Source organism: Lissotriton helveticus, chromosome 2_2, assembly GCF_964261635.1.
Source record: "Lissotriton helveticus chromosome 2_2, aLisHel1.1, whole genome shotgun sequence".
Lineage (NCBI taxonomy): Eukaryota > Metazoa > Chordata > Amphibia > Caudata > Salamandridae > Lissotriton > Lissotriton helveticus.
In genome coordinates this window covers 515,849,225-515,869,846 of record NC_136060.1, presented here as the reverse complement: position 1 = coordinate 515,869,846, position 20,622 = coordinate 515,849,225, and the positions used below count along the sequence as shown (strand labels likewise).

Sequence of the window (20,622 nt, the reverse complement as noted above, 5' to 3'; positions counted from 1 at the left end):
CCTTAGTACCTGGGTGTCTGCCGTCGCCTTGCTGCCAGGGTCACCAACTCCTCCTCAGTACCTGGATGTCTCAGTCTTGCTGCCAGGGTCACTCACTCCTCCCTGTCTCCCTCGCTTCTTTTCCGTACTTGGTCGGTTTCCCACCTCTGCTTACTACGCTGCTCCCTTCCTTCTGATTTTCCATCCCTTTGGTCGTCAGGGTTTTCAGATCGCCTCAAGGTGCCACCCTAAGCATCTTCCATTAGAGACAGTAATCGCCCCTGCTCTCCAATCGACCCTCAGTGTTCCGCCATTCCATAGATCCCCCCTGCAATTGCCCCTTTGGGTCTTGGTGCGAACTAAAACCCCGAATCCCATCACCCAAACACTCTCTTCCTTCACTGGATCACCTATGGACTCACTAGTACTGTAGTAAATTGCCACACTGAGTCTGTAGCCAAGTCCAACCCTGAATCTGGAAACAGTTCCCGCCCTGACCCTCTAGCTCAGCTGGCGCCCGGACCCTCAGGGCCGCTGGCGCCCTCAGGCTGAAAACATTCCCCTGATTGAACCTTGGCCAATTAGATCAGGAAGCTGTTCTTTCTCGCCTATCAAGCATGAAATGTGGCTCTCTATTAATCTTTGCCCTCCCTCTCATCTTAAAAAGATATTCTTTAGTGTTCTGCCGCTGCCTGTTTCACATTATACCTTTGCCACTGTCACTATTTACCTGCAGCAGGTGGTTGTGATAATGCTTCTGAAAAAACGATCAGCCTATGTCACTGCGACCCATCCCCGCTAAAGGCTTAAGAAAAGGTGTGAATTCAGAACTCTGGAAACATCTTGAAACTTGGGCAGTTCTACTCTTCGCTGAATCTGTATTTCTTCCGGCCACAGCAGTTGAAGCCACCCTAGTCACGGTTGTGGTTGTAGTCAAGCTTTGTATGTATTGCTATCTACCTTTCTATTGTTTACAAGTTATCCAAATTGTGCAGTAGAATTCATATTGGGGCTGTCTTTCGGTGCTTCCACCATGCCAGATCTTACCGCCCTAGATTAGCTTCCAGCACAAGAAGAAATAACTTCAAATCCCTCTGTATGGTGCGCAGAGTGACTATAACTCTTGCTCCCTCAAGCTCACAACTAAATGTAAGCAGTGTGGCCCCTCACGGGCACTATGGGCATCCTCCTTTGCTGAGGGTAGTGAACCAGTCAAGGCGTCATCTGCTGCTACTTACACAAAGGACCCCCTAGTTTATAGATTCCATTTTGACATCTGGTGACCTATTGTATAGTGTCCTCTGTTCACTAACAGACCAAGCACTCATTCCCAGAGTAAGTGTTATTTAACAATGTGACCTATTTCTTTCCGCAGAGAACAACCCAGACGCTAAAAAGGCATTGCCGGAAAATCCTTATCCATGCAGAATGTGCACAAAGAGCTTTCGCCATTTCGTCTCTCTTCAATGCCACCGGCGAACCCATACAGGTTTGTTTACTTACCGTAAAATGTGTTCAATAATCTACACTCCTAAAGCATAACACTGATCTCCTTTGTCCAAATCCCTCCGGATTCCTTGGATGTGACATTTGAAGCCCATGCGTCTACATGTCTGTACCTTTCTAAACTCGCGCTAAGCCCACATTTCCTACTGTTCATTTTCCTTCTTTCTGAAGACTCGTACCCCTCTGCCATCTCCCCAGCTGCCAGAGCTCATCTTTTTTATTTTTTCCTTTGGTCTTTTTTCGCATGAACAGCTGTAAGAATTTAAATGCAACAGTTCTCTCTTAAGGAAAGTTTCCGTCCGATCATCCATTAGTGGCAGTCGCTTCAGTTTTGTTTTCTGGCTCCTTTGTGAAAGATCTCTGAACTTTAGGCTGTCTTAATCATTTTGGCATTGCTTTGCTATAAGAAAATGTTGCTTTTTAGCAACTCTTGATGACTTTAAATAGCATAAGTGTTTTAAACCTTATTTATCTTGAAGCATACCAGACGGCACAGCTGTCTGGTTTGCAAACGGCATCTAGAGGACACACGGAAAGCTTCCCTGGGAATGCTTTCTGCCCATTGCTTACCATTGGCTCTGTGGTTTGTTACTCCAATTTCTTCTTTTTGGTGGCTTTATTTGTTTTAGGCTGTCCAGCTTGAGTTTGTCCCTTCCCTTGCGTGATCCTTGTTTACTGAATCCTCCAGAAATGTCACTTTCTGTAAACAGGCCTTTAAATCTTGTTCTTGTCTTGATACTTTTGCTGTGCGTTTAAACACAAAGATCAAATGGCAGGCTCTGTCTTCCAAGGGAGCTTGGTGTTTACTTTTCTTTCTGTGACTTCAAAGTGAGAGCGTTTATAGGAATGCAGATTACTCTCCCCTTGGAGCCCGCTCGTGCCCCTCCTGTGCTCCAGTTTACGAGGCCGTGGCATAACCCTTGAAGTAGGCTTTGCGGAGAGGAGGTGCACGCACATTCTGAGGCAACAAATATTCATGTTGAGCTTCTTCTATCAAGCCACTGTTGGCGTTTGCTTAATGTGACTCTTGTGAATGTCTAATGATATTTCTATTTACAGTCTGAGTCTGAGCACCAAACCATTTTAATAATAACAAGCATTGGCAAGCCAAAAGGTGTAGCCTACACAACTGCACTTAAAGAGCAATAGCCTAATCATTTGCAGCATGTGCAGTAGCACCGTGCTGTAAAAACCCAGACCGCACAGATTACTGCTTTCCTGCCTGAAATCTACAAACAGATCGCCGGAAACAACTACATTATTAACACTACAGTCTTCATGATCCTCATGACTGTTATGCAACTGACTGTTGATAATATTGTGGAGATAATTTTTTCACGACTAGAGCAATTGCAATGTGTTATTGTACCTTGTTGGATATACTGTGCTGGAGATGAAAAACTTGTGAAACTTGAGAAATAAAGTTATAAAAAATAAAAAAAACACTACAGTCTTCAACATCCTGCATATGACAAAACACAGTTTTTATACTATTTGACGGATGCATGTGTTGTCAACAATGAAATAAGCGAACATGTTCCACTAAAACAGCAATGACCTACCACCAAGACCGGCTTTAGCACTGCTGATGACTGGTGCCACAGTCTACGTAACTTCACATAGTCCATTCGGCTCTACGCCGATGCACGATATCCTACTGCACTCTACCCTGCACCACTCCATATTACGCCACTGCACTCTTCACCTCTACTCTGCACCACTCCACTTTACGCCACTTTACTTTACACCACTCTAGACCACTGCGATTTACGCCATTACTCTGCTACCACAATCTACCCTGTACCCCTCCACTCCGAAACAATCAATTCTATGCCACTGCACTCCACGCCACACTACTCCACTCTGCGCCACTGCATTCTACGCTGCACCACTCTACTCTGCCAGTGCACTACACACCAGTCTGGGCCACTCCATTCTAATCTTTGCTACTGCACTCTATCCTACTCCACTCCACTCCGCTTCACTCCACTCTGAAACCATCTACTCGCCTACTCTACTCCTCTTTACACTGCTGTGCTTTACGCCACTACCCTATGCTTTTGCACTTTTCCCTGCACCACTCCACTCGACGCCACTTCTCTATACTCTGAAACAATCTGCTGTACACCACTGCTTTCTGTGGTGCGCCACTCTACTCTGCACCACTCTACGCTCCTACCTTGTACACCACTCTAAACCACTGCACTCTGCACCACTACTTTCTGTGCACTGTACTCGAGCTACTCTTCACCACTGCACTCTTCACCCCTATACTTTACAACATTCTATGTCACTGAACAATACGCCAATCTATTCTACTTTGCACCTCTGTACTCTTCTCCACTCTATTCTGTACCACTTTACACCTATCTACTCTGCGCAACTGCACTCTATACCACTGCAAGCTATGCCAACCTGCAATATTGCACTGTCACTGCACTCTTCGCCTCTGCATTCAATACTACTCTGCTCCGCACCACTGCATGCTATGCCACTGTACACCATTACGCTATACGTCACTGCACTTCATTCCACTCTGTTGCAAACTGCTCACCAGTGCTGTCTGCACCACTCTACTCTGCACCACTCAACCATATGGCGCTACTCTACATCACTCTACAACACGCTAATCTATTCTGCACCACTGTCCTCCATGCCACTGCACTCTGCGCCACTCCATTCTACGCTGAACCACTCCACTGTACTGTGATACACTGTACGCACTGCATTCCACACCACTGCACTCCTACGTCGCTGCATTTTACGCCATTCAGCTCTTCATCAGTGCACTCTATACCACTTTACTCAAAATCAATGCACTCTCAGCCAATCTACTCTTGCCCACTGTACTTTATGCCATTTGACTCTAGGCTACTCTTGACACTACACTCTACGTTACTCCACTCTGACGCTCAATTCAACTCCTCAACACTATTTCACTCTGATGCTCTATGCCAACGCCCTCTGTACCACTCAATGCCACTTTACCTAATGCTATTCTATGACCCCCCTCCCCTCTGTAACACACCCCTCTGATACTACACCACTCAACTCTGCCATTCTATTCTCCTACACTATTCCACTCCTTGCCTTCCCCCTCTGACAATCTACTTTATGCCGTCAGATGCTACGACAATCTACTCTAAACCACTCTACTCTGCTGTACGCAACACCCTCTATGCCACTCCAGGTCATGCTGTGCCACTCTACTCCCTCCACACCACTCCATTCCAGTTCCCTTTACCCCACTTAACTTGTAGCAATGCTGAACAGCAGCCACGCTGGTGTGCAACAAGGCTAAAACATATTAGCAAAGCCAAAAGCTCTTAGGTAGGCGAGACCTATTGGCTTTGCCAACGCTTATTTTCTACTTGATACTAGTTACTTTCATGACTTTGACTGCCATATTTGTTTGTAAAGTTGTGAGAAGCCGGCTTTGTATATGATTCACACTTGGGTAACCCGTATAATGATTTTAGTGGTCTTAGACAACCTTAGAAAGCTCTCTAAGGGTTGCTGTTCAGAGCAGCCTTCAGGCTTAGTCCAGAAGGAATGTAAGGCAGCTGTTTTACCAGAACATAATCTTATATGTACAGGTTAAGTGAAAAAGAACCACTCATGGTATTTATAAAAATATGTATTTATTATAAGACACTCCCTAACCTACAAGGAGGACCCAAGGAACCACCCAAGGTAAGTAATCAGGAACCCCATGGAGGCCGTGTGCAGAGTGGGAACAAGACCTCCGGCTCAATACAAGCCAATGGGTACGTCGTGGTTGCAATTTTAAAGAATGACTCTTCCCAAGGGACCCTGAAGAAAACCTGTGGAAGACAGAAGGTTGAAGATCCAACCCACCCGTGCATACCCTAGGAACCAGGATACCTGCACCAGGGAAGCCGGATGCATAGGTGTGAAGTACCTTCAGAAACCTCCGTCAAACTCAATGAAGGACGTCCGGAAGATGGTGCTGCTGGAGAAGGTGAAAATGTCTAGTGGTACCCAAAGGTGGATTCAGGATGAGAAGTACGTGCAAGCAGAGGGGACCGAGTCGATGCCACTCAGGAGTGACCAGGAGGCACGGAAGACGAATGCCCACCGATGTCGAGTGTTGCAGGAGAGCTGACGTGACCTTGAAACTGCAGCTGTGTAGGCCAGGCAATGCTGTGGAAGACCAAACGAGGAAAGTGAAGAAGGTACAGTATCTGGACCAGCAAGGTTTAGGTGACTCACCACAAGCAGGAACACCAGGGCAGGCCCCGAGCAATCCGGGGAGCCCACAGTAATCAAAGGAGACCATTGGGAGGACCCACGGGCCTTGAGCAGTTCACCAAAGATGCCGGCCTACAGTACTTATTTGGTACCAAACATTATTATTTTCAATGAACATCGAGACCATTATTTCCCACACGTTGTAGATTCTTCTTTTGTTACATGATAACTTATACATTGTAAATACAAGAATTCTTTACAGTTAGGGTCATTGTATATTTTCGGTTCATTCACTGTTCTCCATTAATGAATCACCAGCCGGTATTGCACATATGTTGCCTCTAAAGGCGTTCCAATTTCACATCCTTTCCCATTTTTGGGGGCATCCTCTATGCCTGTACACCGCTCTTTCTGCCACCATCGCCATATCTGTCATTACTCCAATCCCTTTCAGTGGGAGTACTCCGTGCCCCCATTGTTTTGCGATGTTCCTCTTCGCTATAGTCATACCTAGTGTCACCCAGGTTTGTGCTGCACTGTTAAGATCTGTGGCCTCCCATATGTTTAATAAACATCTCCTAGGCCCTGGCGGTACAGGGGCCCCACTTACTGTTACAGTGGACAAAACTGCCTCCCAGTATGTCACTATTTCAGGACATTCCCACAGTATGATAAAATGTGCCTGTTGCTCCACATTGTCGTAAGCAGAGTTGACTGTCTGACCTTCCTATTTTACATAGTGTAGACCTAGTGTAATAAATCCGATGTAGCACTTTAAATTGGATTAAGCGTAGTTTTGAAGGAACTGCCACCTCCCTTGGAGATGCCAGTGCCTCTTGCCAATCCGTCTTGTCCAATTCTCCCACCTCTTTCTGCCATTTCTCCCAGAGGGATTGTGTGGGGCACGGTGACTATTGATATATTCCGTCAGTAGTCTGTCCTCCAAGGGAGAAGCCTCTAGAAGGACGGTGTCAGGCGGGATGGCTGCCTCCAATGCTCCAATGCGTGCCTAATTTGGTGATGACAAAACATTTCTGTAGCTGCCATCTCGTATTGGTCCTGGAGTTGGGTGAATGGAATTACTTTTCCCTTGGCCCATAAATCTCCCACCCGTGCTATTCCTATGGCATCCCATTGCTTGAAGCCTTTACTGTTGCATTATGTGCCTAGCATGCCAGTATCTCAAATGGGCGTTGCTTGAATTATCTTTTTGTTCCATCCGAGCTTTCTGTGCACTGTATGCCAAAGATCAATTGTATGTTTTGTTGGCCCTAATAAAGCCATCTTGTTGTTGGTGTTATACAGTGCTGGGTTAAGTCCCTCTACACATAGTGCAAGCCTATCGAGGTGATAGGCCGGATCAGTGTGAGGGATATGGATCCAGTGATTTACTGCAGTTAGTTGGGATGCTCAATAGTATGTTTGTATATTTAGTAGTGCGATGCCTCCTTCGTACCATGTTCAAAATAATTTGGTCATCGCTATCCGGGCCGGTATTCCATTGCACAGGAGTTTAGTCACCTGTGTCTCTATAGGCCGGAAGTAGGCTGGGGGGACCAGAAATGGGGTGTTATGTAGGGCATACAGAAATCGGGGGTGGGCCATCATTTTGAAGAGTGCTGCTTGTGAGAAGTTGTCCTGGCATATGATGTCCACTATTCTAGTGGGCACCTTGCACCAGTCCAAACTACCCTTATTGATGGTAGGTTTAGACAACCTTTATAGAAAGCTATCCTAGTGGTAGCTGTGTAAAGTAGCCTTCAGGCTAAGTCTCGAAGGAATGTAAAGCAGCTTGTTTTACCAGTCTATAATCTCTTGAATGACCAAATGAAAAGAGCACCACACCAGATATAGATATATATATATATATATATATATATATATATATATATATATATATATATATATATATTACCAAGCAAATGTCCCAAGTGGGGGGAGCTCTTTGAAGCCGGTGCTGGCGGCGAGAGTTAGGACACACTCGCAAAATTTGCAGAAACAAGATTTCTTTATGTAAGAAATACGCCGCACACCACTCTTTAGATTACGCTGTTTATTTCTTGTAGGTCTCCCACCTACGCGTTTCGGACTGCAAGAGTCCCTGTTCACGGTTTGACACCGTGAACAGGGACTCTTGCAGTCCGAAACGCGTAGGTGGGAGACCTACAAGAAATAAACAGCGTAATCTAAAGAGTGGTGTGCGGCGTATTTCTTACATAAAGAAATCTTGTTTCTGCATATATATATATATATATATATATATGTGTGTATATATATATATATATATATATATATATATATGTTTTTATTCGAAACACGCCCCTCTAGTCTCTTTATGAGGCTAGAGGCAAAAGTACAATACAAGAACTTAAATAGCACACAGTAAATTTGCACAGTATACGTTTTGCCCTAGGGCCCTCACAAACCATATACTAAGAAAGTGGTATAAGTACCGCTCTCAACACAGAGACCAGGCTTAAAGCCTGTAGAACCGCTGGGGCAACCAGGAACCACCCAAGGTAGGGACGCAGGAGACCCACGGAAGACGCGTGCAATGTCTAAACACAGCCGGGAATCACCATTGACTTCTATGGAGAAAGTTAAAGTTACAGTTTTGAAGTTTAACGACACTTAGGAGTGGACTACGGTAAAACCCTTTCAGTACTGGACACTTCGAGAGTCAAGATCCACAGTAGCACCAAAGTACTCGTGTTACCTCACCCAGCGAAGTCGGGTGCATAGGTTTCTTTTTGTGTCGGGTTTCGTTGTAGTTTCCAATAGAGAGCTGCAAAGAAGTGCTGCAGGCGACCAGAGGAAAAGTGTCCAGATGGATCCAAGGGTGGATCGGAGATTTGAAGAACCTGAAAGCAGAGGGGACGGGGTCTGGGTCACTCGCCAGTGCTTTTAGGTGATGGAGGTGAAGCTTGTTTCTTCAGCCACGATGTCCAGGAGGCATCGACGACAACCTGGAGCTGGATTCTAGCTGTCCCACGACGGATGTCGAGTGCTGCAGCGTCGGTATCCGGATTGGACCCAACAAGCCTTGGCAATAGCAACCCACGCAAGATGGAAAGATTGGCTTAGGTGCAGACCAGCAAGGTCTGAGGGACTCACCCTTTGGAGGGGAGTCAGGGCACATCTGGAGCAACCAGGGAAGCCCAAGAAACAAAGGATTTACCTTTGTGGGGACCCACCAGTCAACGGACTAGGGATTACGAAGGAGCCTCGAGCAGAAATGCTGAAAGCGGGCCCACGGAACACTTGTGGAGTCTAGGCCCACAATCTTCGATGCAAAAGGTGCTCAGGGCTTGAGTAGCCCAATGCACAACTTCGGGAAAGCTCAGGAAGTAGGTGCAGCAGCAAATATTCAGGATGTCCAGGAGATCCGGTCCCACGTCACTCGTGATCACTACTCAGCTTTGCTGGGGACTCGTGTCAGCCTCGGAGATGACTGGAAATCTGTGTCCTGTGTCGCAGATTCTTTGGGATCCGGCGGGAGCCTCAAATGCAGACCAGCAAGATACTTCTTTGGTGCCTGTTTGAGCAGGGGAGTCACCCCTTGACCCCAAGGGAGATTTCTTCCGTCTTCCAGTCGATATGGAATGTCGAAGGTCCTAGATTTCTGTTTCAGAGTTTCATCCAGGGTAATCTAAAGTCCTAGTGAACTTGGAAATGCATGGGGACACCACATGTGCCCCAGGCACGGTCTGGAAAGCATTCACTGAATGCACCCACCCAGCCCCAATTCACTAAAGCCTGTCTGGGGAGGTGCTGGCACCTCTCTGGACAGGAAACCTTTTGTCCAAGCCTCCCCTGCCGGAGTTTCGTCCAGCAGCAGGAGGTCTGTGATGCTGGGGCTCTTTTAAACCTTTACCGGGTAAGTAAGTGTGCACATGTCTTCTCCCTCTAGAAGGGTGGAATGCTACCTGCGCGGCCAGAACTGGCGGGGGTTAGTATTCCAGTGTTTGAAACCAAACACAACATGTTTGATGCAGCCATTCCAAAGTTAGCATTAACCGCAAGGATTATAATGCACTTACGAGTATATGATATGGCTGTATCACAGACCAGCTATAGGGAACGATTTCCGAAAGCTGCAGAGGGGCTCAGCTCATGCTTGGACACCCTCTCACACAAAACCAAGCACTCTGTCTTCAGGATTGTCAAGGCCTGCTATAGGAGTGGCTTATAGGTTAATATGTGTCTGTTATAAATGGTAGATATAGGTATACCATATCTAAGTAAGGGGTGATTACACCACCTTACCCAGGCTGCAAGTGCGGACCTGTGGTGCCATTTTGGAAGGCTTCCCAGGGGTGGCATAATACATGATTCTCCAGTATTAGGGGTGTCTTTCATAGATTCACATGCTTGAATATTCCCCGTCGTCGAAGTGGGAGTCCCACGGTACATAAAATAGCAATAATGTTAACTAAATATAAGTATATATAAATATAATACAAGAAAAAGAAAGGAAATACAACTGAAATCCTCTAAAAATGATTCCTACATAGGAATGCAATGGCAAAGAGAAAAACTATTTGTAACACATTAGTGTCATTATGTTAGTCCAAACTGCAGCCAATCAGGCTCCAGCACCCTCTAGAACCTTCTCCTCGGAAGCTCAAGCCCTCAGATTTTCTACCGCACGTCGTGTGAAGGGAGTCTCCCTGAGCTCTGCTCAGTTTTCATCTCTATCCTTCTAGTTCCAGAATTTTCTACAACATGTCAAGTAAGAAGTCTTTGTTCAGACCCTGCTCTTCTTGTGGGAAGCTGCGCCTTTTTGAAAAGGACCCCCACCAGAAGTGTATTTATTGTTTATATCCGGATCATGAGGCTGGCAGCTGCAAGTTTTGTAGAACCTTTTCTACCAAACTCTTAAGGACAGAGAAGGCCGTCTTCTCCTTTGGCTCCAGCGTCTTAATGACAAGGACTCTGCACTGTCCGACGCAGATAGTTTACACTCTGGTTTTTCTTCAGTAGCCTCTAAGCGTGGTAGAGTTCAGGAGGTTCCTTCTCCTTTCCTCAAGAAGCCAAAGTTAGCCTTGTCTGTGGCTCCTGTGGTGTCTTCTGCCACTCCTACCACCTCTACGCCCACGAGACCTGGCTCTCAGGTGTCTTTGGCTGCCTCTCGAGGTGTTTTCACACCTCTTAAAGTTCCGCCGTCGACAGGAGCGTCGACGAGCGCTCCGACGACGAGAACAGCATTGCCTGCATTTTCGACGACGACGCTGACTACCACTTCGGCTTTCTCAACGTCGACGACGTTATCGTCGACAGCCTTCACGTCGACGAGGGTTTCGTTGCCGTCTAAACCTGTTCCGTCGACTATTCCCATCTCGTCGGCGAAGAAGAAAGAATCCTCGTTGACGAAGGATCCGAAGACAACGTCGTCGTCGACGACGAGGCCGTCGACTAAAGCGTCGTCGGCGAAGGCACCGTCGACCAAGATATCATTGACGAAGGTCTCGTCGAGGAAGACAGGCCCGTTGACGACGAAGACAGGCCCGTCGACGAACACTCAGTCTACGGAGGCAGTAGCGGCATCGGCGACGAGTTCGTCGACGACGGCCCCGTCGACGACTTCATCTACAGTAACTCCGTCGACGACCCCGTCGACGACTACTCCGTCGACGAAGATTTCTTCAAAATTACCGTCGTCGACGGCTAAGTCAGTCTCGTCGACGTTAACGGCGACGGCACCGTCGACGAAGGCACCGATTTCGTTTGCCTCTTTGCCGTTAGTGCCGTTGAAGACCTCTAAATCTTCACATCATCGCACTACAGTTCCCTGCCAACAGATCTCTGATCCAGAGCCTCAACCACCTTCTCCGATGTTCGCAACTACATCAGAGCATGACACAGACTCGGAGCATGAAGAGGACGCGTTTGGGGCAGCACATAGTCCCTCTGATTTAATAATTAAATGTCAGGACTCAGACTCTGACGATGGCGGAGACCCAGACTCTCAACAGGAAGAGCAGTTGACTCAAGCTCATGTGGCCACCATTCCTTTGACCTTAATCTCTAATCTCCAACATATGCTGGACGATTACAACCGCCGTTTTCCTGCAACACCGCAGACTACACCTGTGCAATCTCCCGCTCCTGTGGCACTACCTCCCCCTTCTTTGCCGCCTATCATACCACCTACAACTTCGTCTCAGATTCACAGGTCAATTAGCATCCATACCACTGTGTACCCGCAGGATGCGGATGATGAGGCGGTCGCAGAGCGGGAGGACGGAGAGGTCCCAGACAACACGGATGATGAAGCGAGCGACCAGGATATGGCTGAATGGGATGATTATCGGGCGCAGACGCCCTCTCCTCAGCCTGGGACTTCGAGTGAATCCCCACCAGTAGATATCGCCAGTTTCCATCTTTTAATGGATAAAGCGGCTCAGCGTTTCAAACTTCCACGATCACAACGCGAGGAGGACTGTTTTCTTTGATTTTAAAGATAAACCTTATAAGCAGGTACACACAATTCCGATCATTGATTTCGTTTGGAAGGAGGGCATTAAACTAATGAATGCTCCAAACTCCTTACCTGCTCAGATACCGCGCCTTGAGAAGAAGTACAAGGCCCCAACTGGTTCTCCAGCTTGCCTGATTTCTCACCCCAAGCTGGGCTCTGTCGTGACTCAGGCCGCACAGCGTAGAGCACGGAATCCAGCGTCCCAGATCACAGCCCCTCCGGATAGAGAGGGTCGACGCTTAGATGCTATCGGCCGCAAGTTCTCAACGATGGCTTCAACATCTGTCCGGGCAGCCAATGCCATAGCCATTTTGGGATGTTATGACCGGCAGATGTGGTCAGACATTGCAGATTTCATGGCACTCATACCTGATGCTTCCAAGGCTGACGCACAACAGATTCTCCGCGATGGTCAAAGGGCATCGGAAGAAATAATCGACTGTGCAGTCGATATTGCTAACACAGGTTTCCGCCTCCTTGCGAGTGCGGCTGCACTCCGACGACAAGGCTGGCTGAAGTCCACCTCCTTCCGGCAGGAAGTCCAAGCCAAAATACTGGATATGCCATATGATGGGGAATCGCTATTCGGATCCCATATCGATGATGCCCTTGAGTTCATTAAGAAGGACACCGATACAGCAAAGTCCTTGGGCACACTGCAATTTCGGAAGCAGTCCTTTCGAGGTGCGCGTGGACGCGGCACTTCTTCCAACTTTCGAGGTGGGAAACAATACCGCTCCCACAATCAGAGCGGCCAACGTTACACGCCCAATCAGCAATCTCGTCAGCAACCCTCCAAATCATACAGAGGAAAATCGTCCTATCGTGGCTCCAATCAAAAACGCCAATGACTTTTGCCACCCTCAAGGTGTTGGAGGACGAATCTCTCTGTTTTATTCTCAGTGGTCCTCGATCACCTCGGACCGCTGGGTTTTGGACATTGTCAAACGGGGTCATACCTTTGAGTTTATAGAGATTTCTCCTTGCACTCCACCTCGTGGCCCGCCTCCTCCACATCTCGAGGAGCTTTACCTTCAGGTCCGTCTTCTTGTGTTAAAGGGTGCAGTCGAAGTGGTCCCGAAACATCAAAGAGGGAAGGGTTTTTACTCTCGATTCTTCCTCATACTCAAGAAGAACGGAGATTGGCGACCCATTCTGGATTTGAGTGCTCTCAACCAGTTCCTGAAGTCACAATCATCCCGCATGCTGACATTACTGGAAGTCCTGCGTCTTCTATCCAGCGAGGATTTTATGACCACCATAGATCTTCAAGACGCATACTTTCATGTCCCAATAATCCGACAACACCGCCAGTACCTGCGTTTCAAAGTGGGACCAATGCATTTTCAGTTCAAAGTTCTACCCTTCGGACTGCGATCAGCTCCTCCTGTGTTCACGAAGGTACTGGCCCCGGTGGTGGCTCACCTGCGTCTACAAGGAGGTCAGATCTTTCCATATTTAGACGATTGCCTTCTCAAGCCACCATCAGCTGGGTCAGGACACGCGCCTTTGCCAGCAAGTGTTTCAATCTCTGGGGTTGACCATCAACGTCAAAGTCACAGTTTGCGCCTCTGCAAACCAGAACATTCCTGGGAGCAATCCTAGACACGCAACTCTCAAAATCGTTAGTCTCGAACGAGCGGCGTCTGAAGATCCTTCGTCTGGTCTCACTCATTCGACAAAAACAGTCAGTTCTCCAGTATTAGGGGTGTCTTTCATAGATTCACATGCCTGAATCATTCCCCGTCGTCGGAGTGGGAGTCCCAGAGTATATATAAAAGCAATAAATGCCATAAAACTTATAGCAAATATCAGAGATACTAAACCAGGAAGTAAAGTAGCACCAGCTACAGTAGAAAAAACTTCCACATTAGTGACTATCCTAGTCGTTATGTATTAGTCCAAACTGCGGCCAATCAGGCGACAGCACCCACCAGGATGTCCTCCCCAGAGGCTCAGGCTCTCAGATTTTTTACCGCACGTCGTGTGAAGGGAGTCTCCCTGAGCTCTGCTCAGTTTCTTCATTTACTTCACGAATATATGGATCTTTTCCTCTGCCTGTCGCTGACATGGTAGGATGAGAAGGGGATGTTCTTGTGATTTGGCTACCCCCCTTCTGATGTGGGAGGATTTTATTTATTTATATGGCGCCTTTATGTTGCAGTGGTGTTTTTGGCTTTACTTCACCAGCTGAGGTTGCTTCAAAAGTAAAGGGTCTTTGACCTACTCTGAGTCTGCCTCCCACATCTACGCCCACGAGATTTACTCTCAGGCGTTTAAACTCGTTCTGCGCACTTTTCTTCTGAGAACGTGCCAGCTGGTTGACAAGACGCTCTTTGTATTCTACGACGACAATCTCTGCCGTCACCGGTGCTCTACGGTGTCACAGGGCTACAGGATCCTGTTGACAGTGCCCTCTTATGCACTGGTTGTAAGTCGCAGGGAGCTGCGCAACCGACAAAGAGCTTCGTCGACAAACAGCCTCATAACCGAGTGCAATTTTGCCTCGTCGATGGTCAGCCTCGTCGACGACGAGTTTAGCCTCGTCGACGACAAGCCTTGTCGACCGTGATGGCGGCATCGTCGACGGGAAGCATCGTCGACGGTGAGGGGGCTTCGTCGACGACGAGCCTCGTCGACGACGAGGGAGCTCCGTCGACGACGGGCCTCGTTGACGATGCAGGGTGTCCCTCGTCGACGCTGAAGAGCATTCGTCGACGGTGAAGAGCAATCGTCGACGGTGAGGAGCCTCGTCGACGGTGAGGAGCCTCGTCGACGGTGAGGAGCCTCGTCGACGGTGAGATGCCTCGTCGACGGTGAGGTGCCTCGTCGACGGTGAGGTGCCTCGTCGACGGTGAGGTGCCTCGTCGACGGTGAAGAGTCTCGTCGACGGTGAGGTGCCTCGTCGACGGTGAAGTCTCGTCGACGTTTGAGAGCCTATTCAGCTAATATAGTCAACTGAAAGCTTTGGCGGCGGTTGCCTCAATACCAGTGGGCCACTGACAGTGGCCCTTCTGACATGTGGTCCATCGGCAGTTGGCCATTGGCACCCAGCATCTTTTGGCTGTCAACAGTGGACCTATAAACAGTGCAGTTGGGGCCATTAACAGTGGGCACATCGGCAGTTGGCCCGCAGGCTTTAGGTCCGTAAACAGTTGGCCCATTGACGACAGTTTAGCTTAATCAATAGCAGGCTCGTCGACGACATTCTAAGTCGACAAAATACTCTTTTCATCACACATCCTCAGTGATGGTGAGTTTTATTGTTGAATGTTGGCCAAGTTAAGGATCAGTTTCGTGGACAACAAGTTGTACGTCTACGGAGGGTTTGTAGACTGACAGCGTCAGCAGTCACATCCATAGTAGTTTCAGTCTGCAACAGTTTTCCTATGCGGACACTGAGGGTCACGTTTTTGGTTGACCTCTCTGATGCTGTACCCAGTCCATGGTTAGGTTTGTCAACGCTTGATTCAGTTGGGTTTATGTACAGTGTTCCTTTAGCCTACTTAGTCGTAGCCTCCTTTCAGCAAGATCCTCCGGATGGAGTGATGTCTTTTTACTCGACGCCATATTTTCTTGGAATGGCTTAAGACTTAGCCAGACTCTTAGCCTTGGTTTCTTTGGGATGCCATGTCCTGTCCTTTGACGAGATCTTGCATGAATCTTTATTATTCTATCCTCCGGCGGATTTTGACGGATTTACCCTCATGTAAGGAACGGTGACACGCTTTCGTCAGGCCCTTGTCACCAGGATAGAGGCGGAAGGTTTTTTCTCTTTTCATTTTAGATTGGCAGAGATTTTGAGCTCTGCTTAAGCCAAAGATCGGCGCTGGTGGCTCTCTGGCAATCTTTTAGCTCTCTGGACACGATCAATTTTGACATCGGGGCACAGAATGTGGTTCAAACTGAGATAATGCCCGTACCTTTTTTTTATAGATGTTACTTCTGGGCCATCATATTGGCCAGAAAATACCGCGCCTTCGGTTCTCTACAGTACGGGATCAACCCTTTCGTGGTGCCCGAGGACAGTTTCACATTTTATTCCAAAAAATAAAATACAAATAAAATTCCACCCAGTATCTGGTATACAACTGTATTATTCGACTCTAAATCGTATACAGGGAGTCGTTTTTCCAGGAAACTACGACTTACTTTAGAGCCCATCCTTAGTCCCTTCCAAGTGGGATAAGGGTGGAATATATCTGGGATTTAATTTGGTCACCGATGCCATTTATCTGGGGGGAATTCTAATTGTGATGCCAAAAGGGCATGCTCTAGAATTTGGCTATTTCTTTTCTGCTACGCCTTCATAGTGACCGCATTCACCTCATCTACGTGAGTCATTCACAAATTGACTTATGGATACATCAGGGACAGTCGGAGTGGTTCTGAATCTAATAAGGAGTTAGGTTTTTTCCTCTCAGTTCCTCATCAACTAGCTGGTCAGAAATGTAGCGCCAGATGTTTGTCATCTCTGCGCAAATTTTTTCAAATGTTGTACCTCTAAAAGGTTTTTCAAATGTTACTGCCGGAGGACCTGACAAGTGCACTCGACCTCCAGAGTGTCAAGGTTCAGGTGCCAATCCTTCCACAGCACGGGACGTGGCTGCTCTTTCCTCTAAGTTATAATCATTTTCTATCGCAGGCCTATCTTTTTAGGACTCTCGGTCCACTCCACGTGATTCTTATCTAGATTCTGGCAGCCTATCTGTGTCTGCAATACATACGCATTCATCAGTTCTGAGACAAGTTTATTTAAGAAGGATCACTCTTCTTAATAAGCAATCCAGTACATCCAGACTTTGCAGTCACTGTTTCAATGCCTGGTTTTTATCAATATACCATGTCAAGTCCTAATTATTCCTAGTTACGACACAGGATTTTCTAGGAACAACAATCAATGCAAATCCAGCAAGGGTGTTTTGTCTCTTGCGAATGAGAAGCCTGCAGCTCTTTCTTGCTGTTTCTTTTACGTACATTACAGCCTATTTCATTAGATTCTCGAAATTTCAACTGGCCATGACCTCCACCTGCATCCTGTTGGTGTCCTTCTGCACAGGATAAAGCTGCTAAAGCAACTGCATAAGCAGTGGTTTCAGGTCTTTGATTCATCTGAAGATCTCATTGCAATCACTCCTCGATGCGAGAGGTTTTTTCTTGGGTGACGCCAAGACAGAAATCTGTACACGGTGTGTTTTTTCCTTCAAAAAGTATTAAATTGCACAATCACCATAGACGCATCCCTCGGGAATTGGGGAGCACTCTTTTAGGGGCTGAAGGTCTATGGGAAATGGAGCCCTCATATAAGGGGCTTGGTACATCATCCTGCTGTGCGAAGAGCCATATTCCTTGCCCTCCAATTTTGTTGCGCAATAATTTCAAGGAGACAACTGTACTGTGGCGCATAGACAATACAACTGGTATGCACTATGTCACTAAACACAAGGGGCTAGATCAGCTTTGTTGCCTCAGGAAGCCTGTGATCTATGGGCATGAGCGATACAACACACACAACTTTCTGGCGATTGCATGTTCCTGGTACAAGAAACAGTCTGGCAGGCACTCTCAGCAGCATGACAATTTCCACTTTCGAGTGAGTTTTCTTCTACGGACCGTGGATTCAAATTTCAGCAGAGGGGTTCATCCAGATCTGGTCTTTTCGCGACCAAGAGGAACAGCACATACTGGTTCTTTTCAAGTTGGCCTCCCCACAAGGATTTACAGGGAAATGCGTTTGTCGTCCAACTGATCTCAATCTGCTTCCATTTTCCACCGATACCTTTTGGGTCTCAAAGTTCTGCGGAAGAACAAGATAGAGTGGTGTCGAGGGTTCCTCTTTACCCCTGATGGCTTCGCCAAGACTGGTTTACTGAGTTTCTCTTTTTTCCAGTCGGAGTGCGAATCAATTCGGTCGTGTCCACCTCCGGATCTATTTTTCTTCCAGAGCGGCCAGGTTTATCACCCGGAACAGCCATCTTTGAGGTCAGCGGCCTAGCCCCTGATTACCTTTGGTTCGCCCATCTTAACATCCCTGCGGTTTGCAAGGAAGTGTTAGCCATAACAGGGACAAGGTTTCAAATGGAAATGTTTTTTGCGGTATCTGATATTGTTCGGCTGTACTTCATCCTTTTACTAGGATTGCCTCATGCAACTCTACTAGTTTTTTACTGGCAGCGGCTCCAGATGCCGACGAGATGGGACCACATCTTTTTATTCTTCAAAAAATATAAATCAATCCTTCAAAGGAATTTTCAGAATGTTTTTTCTACGCCAGTTCGTCCATTACCATCGAGACATCTCAATGTGGTAATAGCGCAGTTCATGTGCTATCCTTTGAACCTATCCTCAGTGATGATCTAAGATGACTTAGAAAGGTGTCATTTTCTTTTTTTATTGGCTTTGACATTCCTCTATTAGTCAGTTAGGTTCAGGTCTTATTGATTCTTTACAAAATCAAAACAACCTACAGACTATAAGTGGAGGCGTTTCTGTGCATGGTGCCAGTCTAATGGTCTTCATCACATTCACGCAAAGCCAGAGCAAATTCTACCATTCTTTGTGCACTTGGCCAGACTGGGTTTGGCACATTCTACTCTTAAGGTCTTCCTGGCTGCATTTCCAGATATCGTCAGAATGGATCAAATTCTTTGTATTCTGTACGAATTATACAACAATTTTTCAAGGGATTGTTTCGTATGTTTCCGCCTGTGCGGAAACCTCCATCTACATGGCATCTGAATGTCGTGCTAACTCAGCTCATGCGTCACCCGTTCGAGCCGATCCATAAGGTGGACCTGAAATTTGTGACATGGAAAGTGTCGCTGTTACTAGCTTTAACATCTGCTAGAAGGGTTAGCGATATTCAGGCTTTCACATCTAAATCACCTTTCATCCAATTTACCACTGACTCAGTAGTACTACGGACTAATCCAACGTACATGCCTAAAGTGCCTTTGGCTTTTCATTTAAATGAGCCGGTTGTCCTCAAGACTTTCTTTCCAGCCCCGCAGTCTCCAGCTGAACGAGCACTGCATTCGCTGGATATTAGGAGATGCATCAAATTTTACCTATCAAGAACATCTACTATCCGCAAGACGGACCAGCTGTTCGTGGCTTATGGACGGCAGCGCCAGGGCTGTGCATTTTCAAAACAGACCATTGTTAGATGGGTCTCCTCTACAATTGGACTTTGTCATCAACAAGCCGGTAGGTTCTTACAGGCCTTGCCAAGAGCGCATTCTACAGGGGCGGTTAGCTCTTCCACTGCCCTTTTTGCTGGTTTACCGCTTCGACATATCTGCAGAGCTGCTACATGGTCTAGCAGACACACCTTTACTAGACACTACTGTCTAGATTCAGCAGACGACGCAGATGCTTCGGTTGGAAGAGCAGTGCTGCGTAATCTTTTTAGATAAGGTGAGCCTCTGTTTCCTCCTCCTTCTATATGCTCTTTAGACGTTCTTTCGGTTTGGATGCTTCTTGTATAACTGGTATTCTGTTATGTATATATATGTGTATATATATATGCATTTGATACTCTGACGTCTACGAGCCTTATGTTAGGAGTACTGCTTACTATTCTGATTCAGGCATGTGAATCTATGAAAGACACCCCTAATACTGGAGAAGAACAATAGTTACTTACCTGTAAACAGGTGGTTCTCCAGTATTGGTGTCTTTCATAGATTCACATGCAACCCGCCCGCCTCCCCCCAGAGACTCACTCAGGCATTTTTGGGGTTTCACTCCCGTGCGAGAAAATCTGAGAGCCTGAGCCTCTGGGGAGGACATCCTGGTGGGTGCTGTCGCCTGATTGACCGCAGTTTGGACTAATACATAACGACTAGGATAGTCACTAATGTGGAAGTTTTTTCTACTGTAGCTGGTGCTACTTTACTTCCTGGTTTAGTATCTCTGATATTTGCTATAAGTTTTATGGCATTTATTGCTTTTATATATACCGTGGGACTCCCACTCCGACGACGGGGAATGATTCAGGCATGTGAATCTATGAAAGACACCAATACTGGAGAACCACCTGTTTACAGGTAAGTAACTATTGTTCTTTCTGTCCGGACGTTAAAATCATTCTTGGGAATGGCTTCATCTTGTATCGCACTGATCCCAAACTGCAGGTTGCGCACCCGTCCTATTCAGGAAGAACTGGACTTACAGTGGCGTCAGGTTTCCGGGTTCTTCAACGACCTAGTTGCCGTCACAGCCCGCATGAGGAAGAGCCTGCTTTGGTGGGCGCAGCCCGTGAATCTGGAAATGGGTGTGTCCTTCCTCGATCATGCTCCAGACCTTACACTGACGACGGACGCCTCCCTGGAGGGGAGGGGCGCTCATCTCCAGGGCCTATCCATCAAGGGCAAGTAGACGCCGACGCAACGCACGTGGCATATCAACAGTCTAGAATTGATGTCGATCTTTCTAGCGCTCAA

At 47.2% G+C, this 20,622-nt stretch overlaps 1 protein-coding gene across 2 annotated transcripts in view; it reads left to right on the top strand.

The window, feature by feature from the left end:
- LOC144821595 (uncharacterized) overlaps nucleotides 1-20,622 on the top strand; it is a 246,678-nt gene that overhangs the window by 121,136 nt on the left and 104,920 nt on the right. For both annotated transcript variants that reach the window (XM_078678821.1, XM_078678820.1), the window contains one exon: nucleotides 1,355-1,468. In XM_078678821.1, coding sequence (XP_078534947.1) covers nucleotides 1,355-1,468 — 114 coding nt within the window. The remainder of the gene's footprint in view (nucleotides 1-1,354; nucleotides 1,469-20,622) is intronic.